General features: G+C 44.1%; 1 protein-coding gene across 1 annotated transcript in view; it reads left to right on the plus strand.

The window, feature by feature from the left end:
- tspoap1 (TSPO associated protein 1) overlaps positions 1–21,387 on the plus strand; it is a 77,154-nt gene that overhangs the window by 46,952 nt on the left and 8,815 nt on the right. Inside the window, exons 9-28 of the mRNA XM_008290546.1 lie at positions 2,201–2,284; positions 2,439–2,528; positions 2,707–2,829; positions 2,917–3,021; positions 3,264–3,314; positions 4,053–4,085; positions 5,921–6,101; positions 7,063–7,167; positions 7,612–7,817; positions 10,601–10,707; positions 10,800–10,909; positions 11,002–11,877; positions 13,200–13,351; positions 13,495–13,971; positions 14,142–14,528; positions 15,428–15,583; positions 15,884–16,687; positions 17,337–17,436; positions 18,928–19,070; positions 20,647–20,815. Coding sequence (XP_008288768.1) covers positions 2,201–2,284; positions 2,439–2,528; positions 2,707–2,829; positions 2,917–3,021; positions 3,264–3,314; positions 4,053–4,085; positions 5,921–6,101; positions 7,063–7,167; positions 7,612–7,817; positions 10,601–10,707; positions 10,800–10,909; positions 11,002–11,877; positions 13,200–13,351; positions 13,495–13,971; positions 14,142–14,528; positions 15,428–15,583; positions 15,884–16,687; positions 17,337–17,436; positions 18,928–19,070; positions 20,647–20,815 — 4,459 coding nt within the window. The remainder of the gene's footprint in view (positions 1–2,200; positions 2,285–2,438; positions 2,529–2,706; positions 2,830–2,916; positions 3,022–3,263; positions 3,315–4,052; positions 4,086–5,920; positions 6,102–7,062; positions 7,168–7,611; positions 7,818–10,600; positions 10,708–10,799; positions 10,910–11,001; positions 11,878–13,199; positions 13,352–13,494; positions 13,972–14,141; positions 14,529–15,427; positions 15,584–15,883; positions 16,688–17,336; positions 17,437–18,927; positions 19,071–20,646; positions 20,816–21,387) is intronic.

Raw genomic sequence — 21,387 nt, forward strand, 5'->3', positions numbered from 1 at the left:
AGATAGATAGATAGATAGATAGATAGATAGATAGATAGATAGATAGATAGATAGATAGATAGATAGATAGATAGATAGATAGATAGATAGGTTCTCCTTGGACAAGGCTCCAACATATAAAAACACACTTAACACACAACTCACAAAGCACAGACGTCTCAAAGAATTGTTAAAAACAAATAGCAGCCGATAAAACGTACTGTTCAGTGTCTTAATCCACTAACAGGGTTTTTGCAGCACTGACAATGATGCTGATTATTAGTAATCAAGGAGGCCAGTAACTGATGTTTAGAACAAATGTGCATTTGCAGTAAAGAGTGAAATCTTGGTGTTAAAATTTAGAATAATAAGAATTCCACTTGGCTTGAATGGCTTTGTTTATCTCAGTTTATATTAAATTAAAACAGAACGTCTGCATTTGTTTGTCCTTCAGTGTTGATTGGCTATTACTTGTGACCAATCAGGTTGTGCTGTGGGCGGGACATCGATAAGAGAGACGGTCAGCTGCATCGGAGTCAAAGTAGTGCGTTTTAAAATTACTTTACATCAGGAATTGCTCAGAAATGAATAAGAAAATTGACCGAGCTAACAATCTAACAGCGTTGTTTGTTTTATATTTAAGACAACAAGAGATTTTCCATGACAGCCACAAACTGTTTTCAACGTAACAGTTCAACAAGTAAAAGGCTTCTAAGCTTTTAGTCCTTTTAGGTGTAAAGGGGGTTAATGTTAAAGGGTCAAACTCCTTTAAAAGAAACATGGCGAAGCTCTGGTTTGTTTGAAAGGATTACTTTAGCCTTACCTCATAGATTCACTCGCTGCCTGTCACAGAACATGAGTGAATCATGAGAGGAAAAGGGAATCTTGGACAGCGCAGTAGATGACTTACATGAGTTAGAGATGTAGGACAAAGCCCGTCAGCTGAGTAAACACTGCCAGAAACTGCTTTGGCCGAGAAAGCATGCAGGTGGTATTTTTAGACTGCGGTCAGTGCGTTTCTTTGGTCCAGACTGAAATACCTTAACAACTATGGCATGGGTAGCTGTGAAATCTAGTATAAACACTGATGGATGGATGTTTTCATCACACGGCAGCGTCAGGTGAACATTTTAATTTGCCCAATACTTTGATTTCTCCCCAAACACCTACAAAACAAATGACAGTACCATCATCCTCAGCTGTACTCTAACGTTAGTGCTAATCTGCAAATACTAAAACAAATATGCTAAATTAATCTGGGAGCATTTATACACCTCATTCACGTTAAACATCAGTATGTGAGCGTTGGAATGATTAGAGCAGCTCAGCGCACTGTTCACAGATCTGTTAGCACGGCTGTAGGGAATTCAGAGAATCACCTGCATGGACCGGTTTGACCTTGTCCCATTTTCCAATTGCTTCTGTGTATGTTCAGACAACAGTTTAAAAAAAAAAGCTTTTAATGATTATGTGGCAAAAAAAAGAAAAACCCTATGGTAGTGTACACCGTCCTCTGGGGAACAGACGGATTTAGTTCACTGGGAACAAGTCGTTCCAAATTAGGAGGGAAAAAAAACAATCTGGAAACACAACAAATGAACAGTTCAGTTTGAAATGTCTTTTTAAAATCTCAGCAGAGAGTTGTTTAGCGTCCCACTCGTGATGTGATGTGACTGCACAACGGGACGTGCTCGCTTGGTGCACATTATTCATTGGCCATCAGAGCTGCGACTGAGACAAAATGATCAAATCAGACCACAGATTGCGGTTTAATTATCTTTATTGTCTTGCTGTGTCATTGCTAGTGAGAGTAGAGTATCTCTTCCAGTCAGCTGCTGGTGGTCTGCAATTAGCCTGTCTGTTCTGTAGCTTCCCCCCCCACACACACAATCACGGCGGTAATACTTGATTGAGGTCCTGTGGCCGTGCTGAAATAAGCTGATTTCTCCTATGCTGGTCCTGCATGTAAGCTGCATTTAGAATAATTAAAGGATGCTAAGCTTTCTAATACCTCATTGATGTTGTCAGATGTCAATATAGAAACTAAAGCCAGTGTATTCTGTTTGTGAAATGTAAATGCATTTGTCATTACGTTACATACTGTTTTAAATCGTTTTCCCCTGAATAATAAACAATGTTTGTTCTGTTTAAAGCCACGTGACGAGTTAGATTTAGCTTTTGAACTAAAGATCCGCTGTCTTTGTCATCACTGTCGGTTCAGGAAAGTGAGCTGAGCAAGAAGAGAAAAGAATGTGAAAATCTTGAGCATGAAGTAAAGAAGCGACAGAAGAGATGTCTGGATTTGGTAAGCAATCTTCTTGCTCCAGTATTTCCCTCACTCATGCTCCCTGGCAGCCCTCCAGTCCGGTTCTAGCGTTGCTGTGGTGGACATAATGACAGCTGGGCAGACGTGGATTTCCTCAGGGCTATCTGAACGTTGTCTTGTGTTTTTGTAACAGGAGAGCCAGCTTGAGGATGAGCGAGGCAAAAATGAGCAACTAAAGGAGGAGGCAGATCTCCTCAGGAGGAAGGCACAGCTGCTCGACCAGGTCAGCGTCTCTCTGACCTGTCCAGCCTCTGAACACAAGAGGATGTATAGTTTTTGTTCTCCATTTCATTGTATTGGCAATCATAGTGGTCAGCTGTGATAATATTTTACGCGCCAACTTCAAGCCGAAGATGTGGGGATGCAGCGATCCAGTCAGTTAACCTGCTGTTGTTTTTCAGACTCGGGCTGAGAATGAGGAGCTGAGGGAAGATCTCTCTGAAGTGACCGCTCAACACAATTCCGTTCTCGAGGAGAACCAGAGACTCCGTGCCAAACTGGAGAACCTAGAGCAGGTCCTAAAGGTAGTGCTGCAGTCAAGTACTTTCTATGTTGTGTTTTAATTTCGCTCATCGTCACGTTTTCTGATGTACCGTTGTCTTTGTGAGCAGCACATGCGAGAGGTCGCCGAGCGAAGGCAGCAGCTGGAATTGGAACATGAGCAGGCACTGGCTATCCTTAAGTTCAAACAGGATGAGATCAAGCGGTTACAGCGGGTAAGAAGCACAGCCTCTTGAACAAATCTCACGTATTTCTTTTATCAGTATCCACACCCCCATGGTCTATAGGTTGCTCTCAGTGTAATTAAAGCTGTTGGGGCGCTTTGTCCAGCAGGAGGCAACATTTGGGCACCAATAAAGCATCAAGTGCTGTCGACAGAGCGCAGTCTTCTGTGAATTACAATTTTATGGGCAAACAACCAATGTTATCATGACTTTAATGTCTTTTTAATCATCAGGCTCAGTTATTCGCCAAGAGGGAGCATGAAGGAGTGGTTCAGATGCTGGAGGTGAGTTTGTGTTCCAGTGGCTGCTCAGCAGAGCAGAAAAGCTAATAAATGATTCTTACACCACGCCGTGCTTTTATTACTGTACTGTAAAGCCCCGAGGCGCTTTCAGGGATTTAGGATGACTTAGCAAAATAAAAATCAAAGCTGCCAGTGTTCAGTAAAGTCACACAGAAGAGGACAGAAACTTCCAACGTCAGGGGGAGGACTGCTGTGTTCCAGTGTGATAAGATAACCATTCAGTTCAGTATTAATAGTGTTTCTATTCAATAGCACTGAGCAGAAACAGCATAAATATTAAATTCTCTCCCCTGTTTGCAGTCTGTAGAAGACCTTTCATTTCCACTGAAGCAGCACAGTGAGCTCTCTGTTCTTATCTAAACACCTGGCTGAGAAGCTGCTGCAAAAGAGGCTCATATTTTTGTCGCGCCGGTAGGCCAGGAAAACGGTTTGAACAGATGGCTGCTCCGTCGCTGTATGACATTTCTGCTCGCTCTCGAGCGAGCGTAACACACTTTGAATTCAAAATGAATCCAGACAGCTGATGACAGTTGAAATCCCCATCTGTCTGATTGGCTGCTGATTTTGAATGATGAAAAAAGAAAAGATCAAAAAAACAACTTCAGCGCCTGCAGCAACTCCAAATTTTCATCATCCATAGTTGATGACTGTATGTATGTCTGTCCTTCTCATTTGTTTGTGATGAGTTTGTTCCTTAAAGAAGTGTGTATTTTATTTTAGGAGTTGACTCAGCTTGTGTTGCGGAGGGAGCTGGTAGAGTATAGATGCTCCTGTTTTAAAAACGGCTCGCTTCCTTCCTCCTGGCTTTGTTTCACCCACTTTCTATCTCTCTATTTAAACCCAAAGCATCACAAGAGAAAGTCTCTTTCCCTCCCGAGGGCCTGAGCTTTGTTGCCAAGTCAACACGCAGCCTCTCTCAATCTGTTAAAAGCACGTTTTTTGGAAGATTATAAAGAATGCGTGAGTTCATTTAAACGGCAGGCGTTGACTGCACACGAGGGCCAAGAGACGTTCTAGTGATTCTGGCTTCTGAGAGGATTTTCTAGCCAACCTGGACTCAGACTGCTGTGTTTCTGCTTTATTAATATATTTTGTCTTTCCCAGATTGATTGTTTCACGAGCATGTGTTTGTTTTTGTGTGTCCCTGGTGTTATCTTTTTGCTAACCAGAGTACGCTGGACTGCATGCAGGTACTTCATAACCTCCTGGGCCCAATAAATTTATCTTCCTTCCTCAAAACTTACCCCAGTCCCCGTAGATAGAACCACCAAACCACAGTTGGTAGAAATGATCTAAGCTTGAACATCATTTGTGTTTTATATGGGCAGTTAAATCTGAAGCATCAGTAACAACCCTGCAGTGCTTGTTGTAAAACAGCTCTTCAAAAATGCTTCATGTGAGAGCAGCAACCCATTTGATGCTTTTTTTTTTTGTAGGTTACCAAAGTGTGTGTAAATCAGGTCATTCACATGAGGCCAGATAACAGTGTGACACAGTTATCACTCCCAGCTGCACTGAGGACACTTACCACCTTTATCATGTTGTTTCATCGTACACAGAAATGCAACTCATCCCTGAGTGGCACGACGACAGCATTTATTTAAGATTCATAAGTGATTTTTCTTAGTGTTTTAGTGCACGTTGCCACCTCACCTCAGTGTAGCTAGATAACGTCTGACTGCAGACTCGTGTTTGCGTAGGTGAGAGCTAACAGGAAATGTTGTTCAGACAGTTTCGTGCAGAGGCTTTTGTCAGATCAGCCTGCCAGGAAACTCCCACCGCAACCGGAAGTGAAATCAGCCACATATAGAAACTGAGTAGGGCTGAGAGAGAGACCTCTGTAGTGTTCTGACAAATAACCCTGCTGTCTAGTGGCTTTGTTGGAGGGAACTCAAGCAAGTGTAAGAAAGAAAAAACATGTAACATCTCATAAGCCCTGCCAACCTGCCAACTTCTTACACCTGTTTCCCATCAGAAAACTGCCCCTCTGCTTTTTTTCCCCCCCACTGAACCTGTAATTCTCTGTCGTTTGTGTTTGCAACTTAAAACAAATGCTTCATTGACAGTTTGTCGTGTCTGTCTTGCAGAAACCTAACCTTACACTGTGTTGCTTTGTTGTTGTTGTTGTACATACTGTGTTGTTCCGTTTGTCCACCCACCACAGCAGTCATAGGTTCATATTTAAAATGTGAAGCATCCAAAGTGTGGCCATCAATGCTAGAAAACATTCCCATGCTTATCATGTAATAAGCTGTGTAGGCAAAAGGTTTCTGCACGACACTAACTATTTATGAAGGTTACTTTTGCTCATGCTCAGTGTTAGATCCCTCCACAAGACAGACTAAAGTAGAAATCCACCTTAAAACACATGCCACTGCATTCACATACTACCCAACTAGCTTAGTTATCTGTTTACGTGTGTATACAAGCACATGACGGTAAAATCATTCAGATATCACACAGTCAGTCTTATCACATGATGATGATGATGATATCCTAACAGTCAGTGTTAAAAGGTGGATTCTGCCTGTTCAGTGCTGTGTTTTCACTGATACATGCTCTCCATGTCCGTTATGCCTCGCGTGCAGTCAAAGGTACGAGAGCTGGAGGAGAAATGTCGCAGCCAGAGCGAACAGTTTGGCTTGCTGTCCCAAGAGTTGGAGAAGTTTCGACTGCAGGCCTCGAAGGTGGACTTGGCCAGCTCTAGCCTCCTCAACAACCCCAGCCTCTCTGTTCTGACCAACGGGGTGGGCCTGACGACTGAACGAGGTGAGCAGCTTGAAGGGTTTTGATCATGATCGGTTTCTTACTGCGATTAGTCGGTGGATTAGTTGTGTTTTTTCTTGAGGTAGTTATTTGATGTACTTATTTTACAACATCCAAAAACTGCTTTCCTATATAATCACTAAACATTTGCAAATGATCAAATACAAATGTCAGTGATTCAACAATTTCAGTAACATTGTATTTTATCTAAATTATGACCCAGAACACAGAAATAAAGTCAGTCTTCCTTCTTCTGCCTTGTTTCAGGATGATCTGTTAAATTATTGCCAACCCATAGTACAAGGTTGTGGTTTTGTTTTTGAAAGAAATCTTCTCACAAAAAGAGGAATTGACCTTTGACACAAAGAATGGCTCGGGAAATGCAGAACAAGGAAATTGCAAAATGCCTTCAAAAGCATCCAAATCCATTTTTAAACCATCCCACCAGGGATGCTCTCTTTCAGAGCAGTTTTTTTTTTTTTTTAGGGATTTTCATTATTGACTGCAGTTTTCTTTTAAACAGCAAGCATAAATGAAGTGAAGTTTAATATTTTTTAATAGCAGTGTATCTCCTTAGTGCAAGGGTGTCCAATCTTGGTCCTCGAATCCTGCATGTTTTAGATGTGTCCCTCTTCCAACACACCTGATTCAAATGATCGTTATCAGGCTTCTGCAGAGCTTGATGATGAGCTGATCGTTTGAATCAGGTGTGTTGGAAGAAGGAAACATCTAAAACATGCAGGATTGTGGCCCTCGAGGACCAGGATTGGACACCCCTGCCTCAGTGTATATGTGATGTGAGTTTGGCACAACCTGTGTGATAAAAAGTGATATTTACAAGATATCCATTATAATGTAACTCCAGCCACACCTGCCTGAAATGTAAAAACAGTGCAAATCTAGCCAAAATCTTTCCTCCGCTATGTGTCCAACCTCTTTCTCCCACACTGTTCATGTGTTTTAGACTGCACAGGTGGCTCATGGGATATGGTGTCCCTGGGTGAAATAGCCTTCTGGAGTCTTGAGGGAGGTGACTCTCTCTCCTGCCCCGAGGGTAACGATCCGCTCGGTACGCTGTCCGTCTCCGTTGCTCATTAAATGTGTTGGACGCTGTCACTAAAGCACGGCATGCTCCGACCTGTCATCTCACCCGCACCGTCACTGTAACAGTCCAGCGCTGTTACAGAGCTTGTATGTACTTCTCGCCATCACATGAGGGTCAGTGCTCGTGGGCTGAAATGTACGTGGAACCAGTTAAGCCCCTTAACAGTGCTGGTGTGACACTCGTTGCCTCAAGGTAGCGTGACCTCTGACCTCAGACAGATGGAGACAGGATTTTTTTTTTTTTCCCTCCTCCACTGTTTAATCAGCCACGTTCAACCTTGAGCCCTCTGCATGTCAACCCGTGACCTCCCCCACCTCGCAGCTCACGGATTCAACCAGGTTATCCAGACAGAGGGCCGGGGTTGTCCACTGAACTCACGGATTATCCTTTTCCCTTTTCTCCTGCTAGATGTGGCCGCCGCTCTGCGCATGGGGGCCACTCCCCACGCTGCAGGGCTGTCCAGGGTGGAGCGCTCGCCCGTCACCAAGCACCGAGAGCTGCCCACCATCAGCGTCAGCAAGTCAGGCTCTTCCTCCAGCAAGTCGGAGACCACACACCTCACCCCCAAGTCCGACACCCACCTCAGTCCGCACAAATCAAGCCCAACACATGAGGTACCAGCAATAAGGATGGACAGTGCATCACTAACTGTCTTTATTCATTATCCATCAGGGCTGCAGTGGTATTTACAATGAGATTGACATTTTTGGGGTAATTATATGACTTCAGTGGCGATCTGTGATTACTGTTCTGCCACACAGCACACAGTTTGATCATTACATGTTAGGGCGGCTGTGACTCAGGTAATAGAGGGGGTTGTCTTCCAATTGCAAGGTTGTCGGTTCGATCCCGCGCCCCTCCACAGTCGAAGTGTTCAAGACACTGAACCCAAAGTTGCTCCCAATGGCAGGCAGCACCTTGCATGGCAGCTCTGTCGCCATTGGTTTAAGAATGGGTGAATGAGATGTCAAGTGCAGACTATTTACCATTTACATGTTGTTACTACAACACAATATGTAGCTACGCCTTTAATTTGTGTTTTTCATACCCTTACTAATATGGCTACTACATCTGTAAACTATTGGCCACTGTTGGTATCTGCTTGGCTATGCTAGCATTTGATGGGTCGATGAGGGTTCATTTGGAGTAGGGGTGGGAAAGAATTTTAACATGGCAATATTTCATATATACATCATTTCCTCTTGCGATACATCATAGATACACTGGCAGCAAATATCAATATTTATGCAACACATGCAGGCCCTCTACATGGCTTCCCCCACCACTTGACTACTGGTGGTGGCGTTTATCAACTGAATGAGGGTAAAGTGTGTCGCGGAGGCTGTAACATAATGAACACACTTGACCAAGATCGTTGCTTCTTCCTTTATTGTGCACAAGAGAAATCACTTTACATGAGAACTGCAGAGTGAAACTTGGTCACGATGTGCAGCCGTATGTAGGCATAGACAGGATAATCCTAACAAGCATGAGGGGGTGTGTATGTGACCAGAGATATCTGTGTGAAACGAACAAAGACCGTTATTAGATCCTAGAAAAGGGAGGAAGAGGAGACGAAAGCCGAGGTGCAAAACATCCTGCAGCTGCCAGTTATCAGAAAAACCTTTCTGCTGAGCAGGGAAGTAGAAGGTCACAGCACCTTCACTGTTGGGAACCTTGTGGCCTAAGAATGACCTCTTGAGCTAAAACATTGGGTTACACAAAGACACTATAGGCATATATGTTATTGCTAACAAGTTACTATCAGGCTATATCAAGACAATAAATTTCCATTGCAAGAAAACGGATGCTAACTAACTTAGTACAGGAAAGCAAATCAAAGAGCTCATTACTGGAACTGACACATAATAATAATGATAATACAGTGCATACACACATTAACACCACATTCCAGTGAATAAGTCCTGCTTTTTGCCTTTTTAGGACTATCTTTCTTCCTTAAGTTACACAGATATTGTATGATCGTCTTGTCATATATCAGATATCACAGGATTGCTGTGTCATGATACCGTCATCATTATCATAGTAAACATATTGTAATAGTATCATATCATGAGCTACTCTCTCCTCTACCCTGCCTTAGTTGTTTGATTAATAAAAATGCCCCCTTGGTCGCCTAATATTCATTCAGGTTGCGTCATTGTGCAAGATGCCTCCCGGCAACTCTTCTTCCTCCTTCGTTTCTACACAGGCAGTCAGATTAGTCATCAAGATTACTAAGACACTCATGCACGATTGTTTCTGTGGACTGAATGGATTAAAATGCCCTCCTTAACCTCACCGTCATCTCACGCAAGTCCTAACTGTAACTGAATATGCAACAGCTTCTTCTTCTCATATACATTAAAGTATTTCTGTTCTTCATACAGTCAGTGTCTGGTCTTGTGAGGCAGATGGGTCGGTGGTCTTTCCATCCAGTCACTAGTCTGCCTACAGTTAAACAAAGCTCATATTTAGTGAGATAATCCACTCTGCACTGTGGATTATGAAGGTTATACAGTAGTAGTTGTAGGTGATTATCCTTAAAAAGGTTTTCCCAGGCGACTATAAATACGCATCTTGTCTTGTTGTGTGTAGCTGGTATGAATGAAACTCCACATCAGTTACCAAGGTGATTCTTTATTTTCAGTTGTGACTCCTTCGTATTAATCACCATGTAACAATATAAAGCATGTTATATTTAGTATTACCTGCCTCTGTAATTCAGTTTGTAACATAGATAGCTGTTTTCCTGTTGCTTCCAGTAAAAAGTACCAAAAGTCACTTATCGTAAAATGCAGTGATTTCCTCTACAGTCATTTCTGAACCTTTACCTCATGTCCGTTCAAGATAATTTGTATAAGTGATATCACACGTGTAAGACATGCACTCATCTAGCAGAAAACTTGATGTTATCTTCTGCTAGAATTAAGCTTCAATGTTGAAATAAAGGTTAATAGGTTGCACTAAGGACATTTTAATGGGGTTGACAAAATATTTGAAACAGCCTCCAAAAAGGTCAAACAGCTGAATCAAGACGTGTCTGAAATAGTGTCAACTCATACTAAAGGAGAAGGATTTACTTAAAGACTGCTGTATCAGGCTGCATCCTCGGTGTGTCTGACTAGATCCTTGCTCGTGTTGTATCTACTCTCAGATGTTGCTTTGGATAAAAGCGTCTGCTAAATGAAATGGAATTGCACCAAGTATCATTTGATCCTGAATTTCTTATAGTATGACACCTGTTCATTCAAGTAATTTAACAGCAGTTCAGTAACCTTTCAGGTTCATCACTGTTTCCCCTCACTGTTGTTTTTATTATTTTATTAGTTCTTTAATGTTTTTTCACAAATAATGCTGGATTTCTGAAAACTTCTGTCACCTCACCGTCTCTCAGGTGGACACTGCCAGTGAAGTAGAAGAGTTGGACATTGACGTTGCCCCGGCACCTTACACAGCCAGCAGAGGAGCAGCAAAGCTTCAGGTTTTTATTGCAAGATACAGGTAAGGATTAAACTAATGCAAGAGTCGACTCACTACAGCAACAGTTTAATATGTGATGAATATAATTTCATTGCAAATTCACTCTGCAACAGCTATAATCCTTATGATGGCCCCAATGACAACCCTGAAGTGGAGCTGCCTCTCACCGCTGGAGAATACATCTATGTGTACGGTGACATGGATGATGACGGCTTCTATGAAGGTAAATGTGGAGTTTGATATCAGATTTTGTATCAGCAGCTTCATGTCTCTGACTGCACATGATGCTCAGTATTTTATTGTGGCTCCTTTCAGGAGAGCTCATGGATGGAAGGAGAGGGCTGGTCCCCTCTAACTTTGTGGAACGGGTATCGGACGACGATGTAATGAGCAGTCACCATCCAGAGACAGTGGACGCGTCCCATAACTCCCTGCTAGACAGCAGCCTGCACAGTGCCAGCCACCAGCATCACCTCCACACGGGCGTCAGCGCCTCAGAAAGGACAGAGGCCACTGCTGCCTCTGGCCCTGCCTCAGCCGCCTCAGATTCAGCATCGGCCTTGGCTGTCCCAGCCCCCCTCACCAACGGCCTGGACTTGGATTTGGAGGAGGTGGGAGTGGACATTGTGCCTTACCCACGTAAGCTCACCCTCATCAAGCAGCTTGCCAAGAGTATCATCATCGGCTGGGACCCTCCGCTGGTGCCGGCTGGGTGGGGCAATGTGTGGAGCTACAATGTGTATGTGGACCAGGAGCTGCGGCTCAATGTGCCCTTCGGCTCCCAGACCAAAGCGGTGCTGGAGCGGCTAGACATAAACCTCAAGGCCTACCGTGTGTCAGTGCAAAGCCTGACAGAGAAGGGTCTCTCTGACCAGCTCCGCTGCACCCTGCTGGTCGGTCGGGATGTTTGCGTGGCGCCCACGCAGCTGCGTGTGGAGAGGGTCACCGCCACCTCTGCCAACCTGACCTGGCTGCCCAGCAACAGTAACTATGTGCACATTGTGTCCTTGAATGAGGAGGAGTGTGAGCTGGTAAAGGCTGGCTGCTACTCGCTGTGCCTCAATAACCTCTTGCCCAGCCTGCAGTACACAGTCAAAGTGGAGGCGCGGCCGCATCGCACGCCATGGGAGTTACCTGTGGAGCGACGTGAACACAGAAGCGCTACAATCACCTTCAACACACTGATGGCAGGTCAGGATTCAGTATTTTATCTGTCAGATGTTCTCTGAATGTGCCATGCTAACTACACTGACAAACAGTCTGTAGATGATAAATCAGCAAGTTTCTCCCCAACATGCAAGGTTCAGTTTGGTTCAGATGTTTGAGTCAGATGAAGGGATTTGAACACTTTTTCATTAAATTTATTTGATCAGTGTGGAAAACAAAACCCCAGTTAAATTATTATCGACTGTCTGAACTCGTATCATCGACTTCAAATCTATTCTAGTCGTTTTAGTTTCACGTGTCAGCTCGAGTGTTTGTGTGGGTCTCAGACAGAGATCCAAGATCATGCTCAGAAGCTTAACTACACTTTGTGTAGATATGTTGTGACTGCCTTCCTTAAAAGAATAGTATTTCTTACCTTGTGCACATAAGTCTGTGGTGTGAGTCACTGACATTTTATAGACATTGATTGTTGGTATAATTGACAGCTACATTCTACAGACAACTCTTCTCATAGCCGAACAGTTTTTGTGTTCTACTGCTGGTCCTGTGCCACCGTTCACTGCCCCGATGTGCAGCAGCTCTTTTTTTAGGATATCTCATATTCAGTAGTGTTGATTCTCCCCCTCCTCCTCTGTCACATCAGTTTATTCATGAGAGGCACTTTTAAGAGCTGCTCTGAATTACATTTCCATTATTAAATATCCAAAGCACTCTGGCACAGCATGCTGTGCTGTAAATGGAGGCAAAGTAGTTAGATACTATCCTCTGCCACAACTACTGATCAAATATTGGTACTGATGAAATGACTACAGAGGAAGGGTTATATTGTTGTGGTAGGTTGGCACTTTGCACATTTGTTTGATATTTGTCTTCCCTGTGGAAAAGCACAGCATCAGAGTGTGGCATACGGGGAGAATGAAAGAATCAAATCTGTTGTAAATAGGTAGTGATATAAAGTAATAAGCTATACACAGTATCTTGGTGGAGTCATTGATGCTGATCAGTGTTTTTAATCTTAATTTGATTTTATGTGAGATGTGTAATTATATTTAGTGTGATATAAGATTGAAGTTGTATTTCACTAAACGATCCTTTAAATCTGCCTAAGTTCCATGCCCACAGTCTGGAAGCTCAGGTATATGGTTTCTAAATTTCTTAATTTCCCCCTAGAGTGGTAGATAACAGCTTTCTTGGTAGAATCATACGTCTTACATGATTAGCATTACTCCTCCCACAAAGCGTAGTTTCACTATAAGCAACTCACCCCGCCCTGTGTTAATATTTAAACATATTTCTTTATGTTTTGCTTTCCACTGGCTGCGGTGTGATGCCTCTAACCGCTGCAGGCCCCCCTGATGCTCCTCTGGATGTACAGCTGGAGCATGGTCCCTCTCCAGGCATTGCTCTCATCAGCTGGCTGCCCGTCACTATAGATGCTGCTGGGACCTCCAATGGAGTTCGTGTCACCGGATACACTATATATGCCGACAAGAAAAAGGCAAGGATTTACCTTTTTTTATTGCTGAGCTCTTTTCTTTCAGTAAAGCAGAAATTAGCATGCATTTGTCTGTTTCTGGCTAAATTCTAAGCAGGTATTGAGTTCTAATGTTTGTGTTACATATTATTGTTCTCTTGTTTCAGGTGCTGGAGGTGTCTTCCCCGACTGCTGGCAGTGCCCTGCTGGGCCCCTCTCAGATCCAGTCCCTGCAGGCAGCTCAGGAGCTCACTGTCCGCACCATGTCCGCCCACGGGGAGTCCTGTGACTCCTTGCCAGTAAATGTGCCCTGCAAGCTGGCTGCCATCATGGCAGGCCCAGCTATCACCACCCCAGTTGTGCCACCGCTGCCCTGCACCCCAGTAGGTCCCAGTATCCTGCCCCTATCGCCATCCTACGGAAACTCTGCTGCCAAAGTCTCCATGCTGCCCAGCCCGTTGCCATCAGACATACATATCACTGGCCTCACCGAGGAGGCTGCTGCCAACCCGTCCAATGCTCTCCACTCAGAAGATCTTCTCTCATCTGCCTCGTATGTGAAGGCCTGGGCCAACCCCTCATCTGCTGCTGCCTTGGCTGTGTGTGAGGCCACATTACCAGTAGCCTCCCCCGTTACTCCAGTGGTGAGCTTCACTCTGTCACCCTCTCATATATGAAAGGCCAAACCTCACTATTTCTTTTTAGCTCAGTTGTACGTACATTCATCTCAGTTTTGTCAGACTGAAAATCTGTGCTCCAGAAAGTTATTATATTCAAACAGCATTTTTTTTTTTTTTCTTGTTGCTATCTCCAGGTAAATGTGACCTCCCCCATCGCCTCAGCGCCTCCACTGTCTCCAGTAGCAACACCAGCGCCTCCACAAACACCAGTAATGGCAGCAGCACCCGTGTTGGATCAGCGCAGAGACACCGACAGCCCCGGAACAATCCGTCCGTTCCCGTCTATCACGGAGTTCATCGAGGACCCCAGTGCCAAGCTCGGGACTCCTGAGCGCATCCCTACCCCTCCCAAAGCCCCGATCACAGACCTCCTTAACCCTCAGGACATTAACCTCCTGCGACCCCTCAGCACTTCGCCACTGGAGTCAGAGGTAGAGGAGGAGCGAGAGAACACCCGCCTGGTGTCCATCGAGGAGTTCTTGAGGCAGGACCAAGAGCCGGTGTACTGTATTAGGATGCAGGTCAGCCCTGATTGAATGACACCCTGGGGAAATAAGTGTAGAAGTTTATTGATAGAATCTGGTGCAAACGGTTCATTTTTGACTAATTTTAGTCTATTTTGAAGCACATCTAGTTCAAGGACCTCTGATTTGTTTTGTTTTTAAAGCTTCTGGCTTTAATAAATGGTTAAAATTTGGCGATTTTTAAAAGATAACACCTTTTAAACCGGCCAGTGGAGTTTGGAGTGTAAAATTTTATGTTTATGTTCAGCTATTTGATTAGTTGTTGACCTGAGGAAATGTCATAAGTGCTCTTCAGTTGGTTGATTTTATCAGCTCTGAAGGAGGAGAACATTTACTTCACTACTTTACTATTGCGCTCATCCGTCAACAACTTGGTCAGAGTTTCCTGGCTTCTTATGCTGGTGACAGCTCATGTAGCATTAGGAACAGATGAGGCATGAGCTGCAGAGCTCACTGCTCTCCACACCCTCGGATGTTTCCAATTTTCATCTCAAACCCAACTAACAATGACTTGTCAGGTTTTGTTCACCTGTCTCTGGAGCCACAAAAGGCTTTGCAAACATATACAGACTTTGATTTGTAAAATTGGTAGATTTCCCCTTTAAATTATGCTTTTTATTTATTATTCTGATTATTTGGATTATGCTAAGTTTTTAGTATTAAGTTTTAGTTTTCTCACATGTTGAAAAAAAGCCTAAATCATAGAAATGTATTACTTCTGCATCATATTTTAGACAATTCAGTTATTATTTAAGTTTTCTCTTAAATGCGTGGGGCCAATGAGGGTATAGCAAAACTTAGTGTTATAAACATTTAAGTAAGTAGTTCTGCAAGTACATCTATATTTATCTGTCTTACTTTATTTAACAGATTTATTGCTTTTTATGTTTTCTCAGAGTTATGGCAGCGGGCTTGTGGAGCCTCCCACCGACTACCATGCAGACAACAGCCGCTCGGACCTGTCTGACATCCTGGAGGAGGAGGAGGAGGACCTTTACTCTGACCACCTAGGAGAAGCACCAGCCAGAGGATACACGGTTGGAGCTAACAGGGTAAAGAAATGAGCGCATACTAGCGTCCACTACTACATACTGTCATGTTCTAGTTTTTACATGAATTACGCTCTTTTGAGTTTGTCTTCCATAGTTAAGTTCTCATTTTGAGTCTTTGTTTCTTTATTCTTTATTCTTGATTGTGATTCTTGTTCGTTTTTTCTTCCTCCTTCTTTTCTCTTTCCTTTGCATGGCCGGGTTGTTTTGTCTGCACTTCCTGTGTTTTTCACTGAACAATATAATGTTTCGTCCCACCGTCACCGATTCTTTCCCGCTTGCTTTAAATTGTGGCACATGCAGTCGTGCAAGTTGGACCCACCAGACAGTGACGAGGAGGTTCTTGAAAAGATCCTTAAGTTGCCTCCTCAGATTCCCCAAGGCAAGCAGCTGTTCAGCATTCCCGAGGTCACAGAAGAGGAAGACAGCAGTCAGGAAGACCCCTCAGGCCGCCGCGGCCAGCCTCGGCCAAGGCCCCGCCACCTTCACCCCAGAGACCCAGAACGCCTCCATCATGCCCCCCAGCATCACACACATCACCCCAACCCACACGTCCCCCCTCACCATCACCACTTTAACTGGGATCCCAGATCCCTAACCAAAGAGCCTTTACTCAAACACGGACCCTTGCAGGTCAAGCCTAAGACGCAGCACAGGGTGCACTATGCAGACACGGTGGACACCATCAGTTATCCTGAAGAAGACCTGAGTTTATATGAGGGTCCCACCAGCAGGCGGGTCGTAACCCGCTGTCCTCCCCAGCTGACCCACAACAGCAAATCACTGCTTCGAGGGCTAGGGGACCGCCTTAGGAGGGAGGCCATGCTAAGGAGTCAGATGGCTGTCGCCGCGTTGACCAGCCCTGGCCATGGCCTTCCCCCGCCAAGACCCTACCCAGTCAGCAAAACAGTACGGACTGTGAGGTCACCTATTAATCGCGGGGTGGAGATCGATGTGGAGTACGGTACAGATGACAACGAGGAGCCCATGGAGTACATCCCCGGGGAGGTGATGGTGGAACAAATGAGCTCTGAGTGGTGGGTGGAGGGGGCTAAAGTGGAGCACTGCAGACCTCCGCACCGCCGAGGGCCAAAAGCTGATCCAATGGTAAACATCATCATGGTTGGGTGTGTTGTCCCAGCCCCCTCCTCCCCCCATAGCTGTGTGGATTTACCCCTCTGAGTCATTTAGTGGATATCCCATAACTCAACCACATCATCACTGCAGTGGACAGAGGGAGCACGTTTGACTGTTGTTAAAGATGAATACAGTAAATGATGTAGTAACGGTGTGTTGGATGAGATGCGGCCAGAAGTGACTCCAGAATATTTAAACCAGTTCACCACTCTCTGATCTTTTTGTGTCCTCCCTCTTTCTGACTGCACCAGCTCCTGTTTTCCCTTTAATTTCTCCTGCACATTCTTGGAAACCCCTCAGCTCTTGTCCTAAACTACTCAGCACAGCTTTGTCCTGCTTTACCTTCCAGCCGATGTGCTCTGATGTGTGTATGTGTGTGTGTGTGTGTGTGCTAATACAACCACAATGCAAAAGAGAACCATGTTTAGTTGCAACAGTGGCATGTAGGAAACCCCGGAGTTTAGTGTGTTTGATGAGGTTAGCAGTTCAAGAATTAGCAGATAATTAGATTTGTTTTTTTGTAAGTAACAACTGCTTTTCATGTTCATTTTTTCCTCTCTGCCTGAGTGTGTTTCTGTGTGTCCTTATTGTCGTATTTGTCTTTCTGCGTTTTGAGCAGGAGCCCAGCCAGATCCCTCCAGTTGAGGCAGGTCCATCGTGGGGAGGCCAGGCAGAGATTTCTTGTAAACCAGCATGCTTGCAGAGCAGGCAACTCAAAGGTCAAAGGCTTTTTTTTCCCCCCTCTCTTTCATCTTTGTGCTTCCTTTCTTTCTCGTTGCTTTCCCCTTCTGAACCAAAAGTTGCAGCAGTAATGTACGGGGCGATGCTGACACACCTGCGGTTTGTGTTGGCAAGCTTTGCCCTCTCTCACATGAAGGTAGTCAGATTAGCACCTTGTGTAGGAAGGGAGGGGGGGAGTCAGGGAGAAGAAGGTGCTGTAGCTACAGTAGAGAAGTGGGAGAGAGCCTGCTAAGCTGAGAACCGGCTTAACCCAAAGTGGCTTGTCATGACAGGAGGAAGTGACAGACATTAAAATAGTAACTTCGATTAGCCAGCAAAGAAACAGCCTGCAGCTTGAGCGTACGAACCCCACCACTTCTCTTCTCTTTTCTTCTCATCTGTCCACATATCACACACTCTAAGGTATTTAGTAAGCACAGCCTTTGTGGTGTATGTATAGATGCACAGTTGAGTGAATGCACAAGTGTACACGTGCACAGATAGCGGAAGGGAGCAGTGAGAAGTTCTGCCCTATCTACTAGAAAATCTGTGAGGATGTGAAAGTGTGCAAGGCGTTTGCCCGTGACTCTTGCCACAGATGGGCTGATTCCCCCTAATGAGATAGAGAACACGTCTCTTGAGTGCAGCTTAAACCCTCACTACAGCTCTTCAAATTTGTCTCTTGCCGGTAAATAGGATACACTCGCAGTGCTTTTAATCACACTGATGTCATTCTTCATGTCTGCTATGCTCCACACACAGCTACAGCTACAATCCATAGGCTGCTTTACGTGATCGGTGTCATGTCGCATACTGAAAGCACCTTTTATAATATTCTTTTTTTATGCTGGGTTGTGGCTGTGCTGTGAGCAAACGTCCTCAGGTTTAGACTAAAGAGTGGGTCAAACACTGTTTCCGCTGTTGCGCGGTTGCAGATCATGAACGAGTGCACGTTTGTCAAACGGCTCACGCAGCTTAGGATCAGTGGTTTAGCTTGATTACCTCTTTTAAGGACAGGCCTGTGCCGGGCGTACACTGCTCATAGCAGCACTGCAGTTGCTGAGTGGTGGGGGAGGTGCAGGCTGGTTATACCGTTTGCAGAGTTCACTGTGAGCTAAACACGGCTTCTATGCAAACTCTGTTGGGTTGAAATAATGGTAGTCATTGTAATATTAATAATAATGATTGTTTTTAAATCGTATAAACTGAATTGCATGAAAACAACAACCCATAAAATAATGAAAATGATTTTATGCATGATTAGATTTTTCCATTCTTATTTACTGTAAGAGACTTCTTACACATAAGGAAGATATTCTCAAATTGTACTTTAATATGGAACCCATAATTTAAGCAATACTCTTATGACAAGCACAGATGTGTGAAGCCGAGTCACCTAAGCACCGCAGGCATCATTTAATCATACCAACCCTTTGCCAAGTGTATGTTTGCAGGGTAGCTAACGAGTTTGTGTGTGTGTGTGTCTACAGGTGGTGTTGAATCATCAAAGATGAAAGCAGAAAGTGACATACGCATCTTCGTAGCCCTCTTTCCATATGATCCTGCCAGCATGTCACCCAATCCTGACGCTGCTGAGGAGGAGCTGCCCTTCACTGAAGGACAGATCATCAAGGTAGGTCTGCACACAACTCTGTCACTGACAACCATGCATGCTTTTTGATTTGAAGCGTTCCTGATTAGTCCTGTTTCAGACATATAGTTCAGTCTCAACTTATCATGTTGGCGTCCTGTTTGTAGGCTACATATACATACATTTAATACAGCATGAAACTGAAGTGAGTAACCCCTGTGCAATATTATTTAAATGTCAAATAGTTGATGGTAAATGGTGTCACCTCGTAATATTTGCCTTGTTTTTAACTCCATGTGGAAAATAATTGATAGAGGATCAGAAAATCTGAATGTGAGAGATCACAAGTATGGAAAAAAAAGGATAGAAAGACAAGTCACCAAATAGAAGTAATTTGAAATAGAGTTGCAGCAGTAATCAGGAGGTAAAGAACAAACCATAGTACCAATAATCAGAGCTGCAGCGGTTGTCCTCCTGAAGTGACGCCACGGACAGTCTGCTACTGGCTCAGTCTCAAAATAACAAACAGACGGGCAGCTGCTTCAGACTTGACAAAGGGTTATCAATGGAAATCAGAGCTTGTATGACGGCTAAGACAGTGTGAGGGACATTGCAGAACATCAGCCTCTATGGATGGCACCAAAGAAAAACATCCCTCTCTGCTCGACAATACAAAACTGCAAGACTTTGCTCCTGAAAATGAAGTAATGAATATAGAGAGCACATTCTTTGGTCAGATGAGACCAAGATATATTTGTTTGGCTCTGATTGGTTCCAGTCTCTTTGTTCAGGACTACCACAGTGATAAACAGCATCGTGCTGACAGTGAAGCGCCGACATGGGAGTGTGGCGTTATGGGGCTGAATGAGGGCAAAAGTTGTTGGGGAGATGACATTTATAGACAGAATACCTGTGGATATACTAAAATACTAGCTGACATGACGACTCCCAGTCTGTAGAAACTAAGCAGGAGAGGATAATTCCAGCATGATAACAATCCAAAGCACACTGCTAAAGTTACGCAGGAGTTTCTACAGAAGAACAAAGTGAAAACTATGGCTCCTTTCTGAAGAATAGCAAAGCATCTCAAGTTAGTGCAACACTGGGATCCCCCATGTCCAGGCAGCTCAATTCTGTCCTTAAAAATATATGAGGACAGATGAAGTACTGTAAAGAGCCTTTGAATCTCAGTAATGAAAAGTGCTCTGACGTTTGTTCCTTCTGTAGGAGCTGTATTTTTGACAGAGTGAATCTAAATGTTGGTTTTGAATTTTACAAACGAGCAAATATCCTGTTAAACTTGATGCAGTTACGATGCGTGATTCAATTTAGAATAATGTGGCTTTTAAGTGCTATTGCACAGGGATGACTCACTTATGTACTGAACATATTAGAGACAGAGATATTACATGGATGTAAAAGTCCCCTCAGAAGTCATGATGTAGCATTTCTGTTACTGTGATCCATGTTGTCAGGCCGAGAAGCCATCACATCAGTAAATAGATGAAACTAGTGTCCAACAAGTGCAACAACTTTTTTTTGTTTGTTTGTTTGTTTGGTTTGCTTGTTTTTTGGGTTTTTGTTTTTTTTACACATACTGCCAATCTGCTCTCCCCAGGTTTACGGAGATAAAGACGCAGACGGGTTCTACAGAGGGGAGTCCGGCGGCCGTCTGGGCTACGTTCCATGCAACATGGTGTCAGAGATCCAGGTGGAGGACGAGGAGACCCGACTGCAGCTACTGCAGCAGGGCTTCTTGTCTGCAGCAGCCTCCATGGACAAGATAGGTATGTGCCGCATCCAGTCAAAGTGCCAAATTCTGTGTTGCTTATATCGCGTTGAAAGCGGGTACAGCTTGACGTCCTTTACTGTAAATGCAAAATGTTTTATCCATAATGTCACCGCTGTTTATGTTGAAGTGGTAAGTGAAAATAGCAGCACAAGTGTTACAGAATCCCCTGTTGTGAATTTTGGATTTAAAATATCCAATATTCTTCATTAGACTTTTGACACACATTGGCTCATCACTGTCGTAGTTTTACTGAAGGAAATCCTTAAAAGACAAACACATCTAGAGGAAGAAAACTACAATCTCCTTCTTTTTTCTATAAGGAGAGATCACACTGGGTTGAGCTTCATCAAAATAAACCCAAAAATTTTAATCTGGCGTCTCTTTTAATGTGGTTTCTTGTGCACTGTGTTGCTATGAAGGAAATTATAACCATCTACATAATCTTAGTCACTGACTGAGTCAAAGTGTTTGTGGCACACGCCAGCACGCCACCCAGCAGAATCAAGCTAACACTTTGCTTCTGTTTCCTGCTTTCTACCCAGAGCGGTATTTGCAGATGGTTTAACC

This window comes from Stegastes partitus, unplaced genomic scaffold, assembly GCF_000690725.1.
Source record: "Stegastes partitus isolate 25-593 unplaced genomic scaffold, Stegastes_partitus-1.0.2 Scaffold681, whole genome shotgun sequence".
Classification (NCBI taxonomy): Eukaryota; Metazoa; Chordata; class Actinopteri; family Pomacentridae; genus Stegastes; species Stegastes partitus.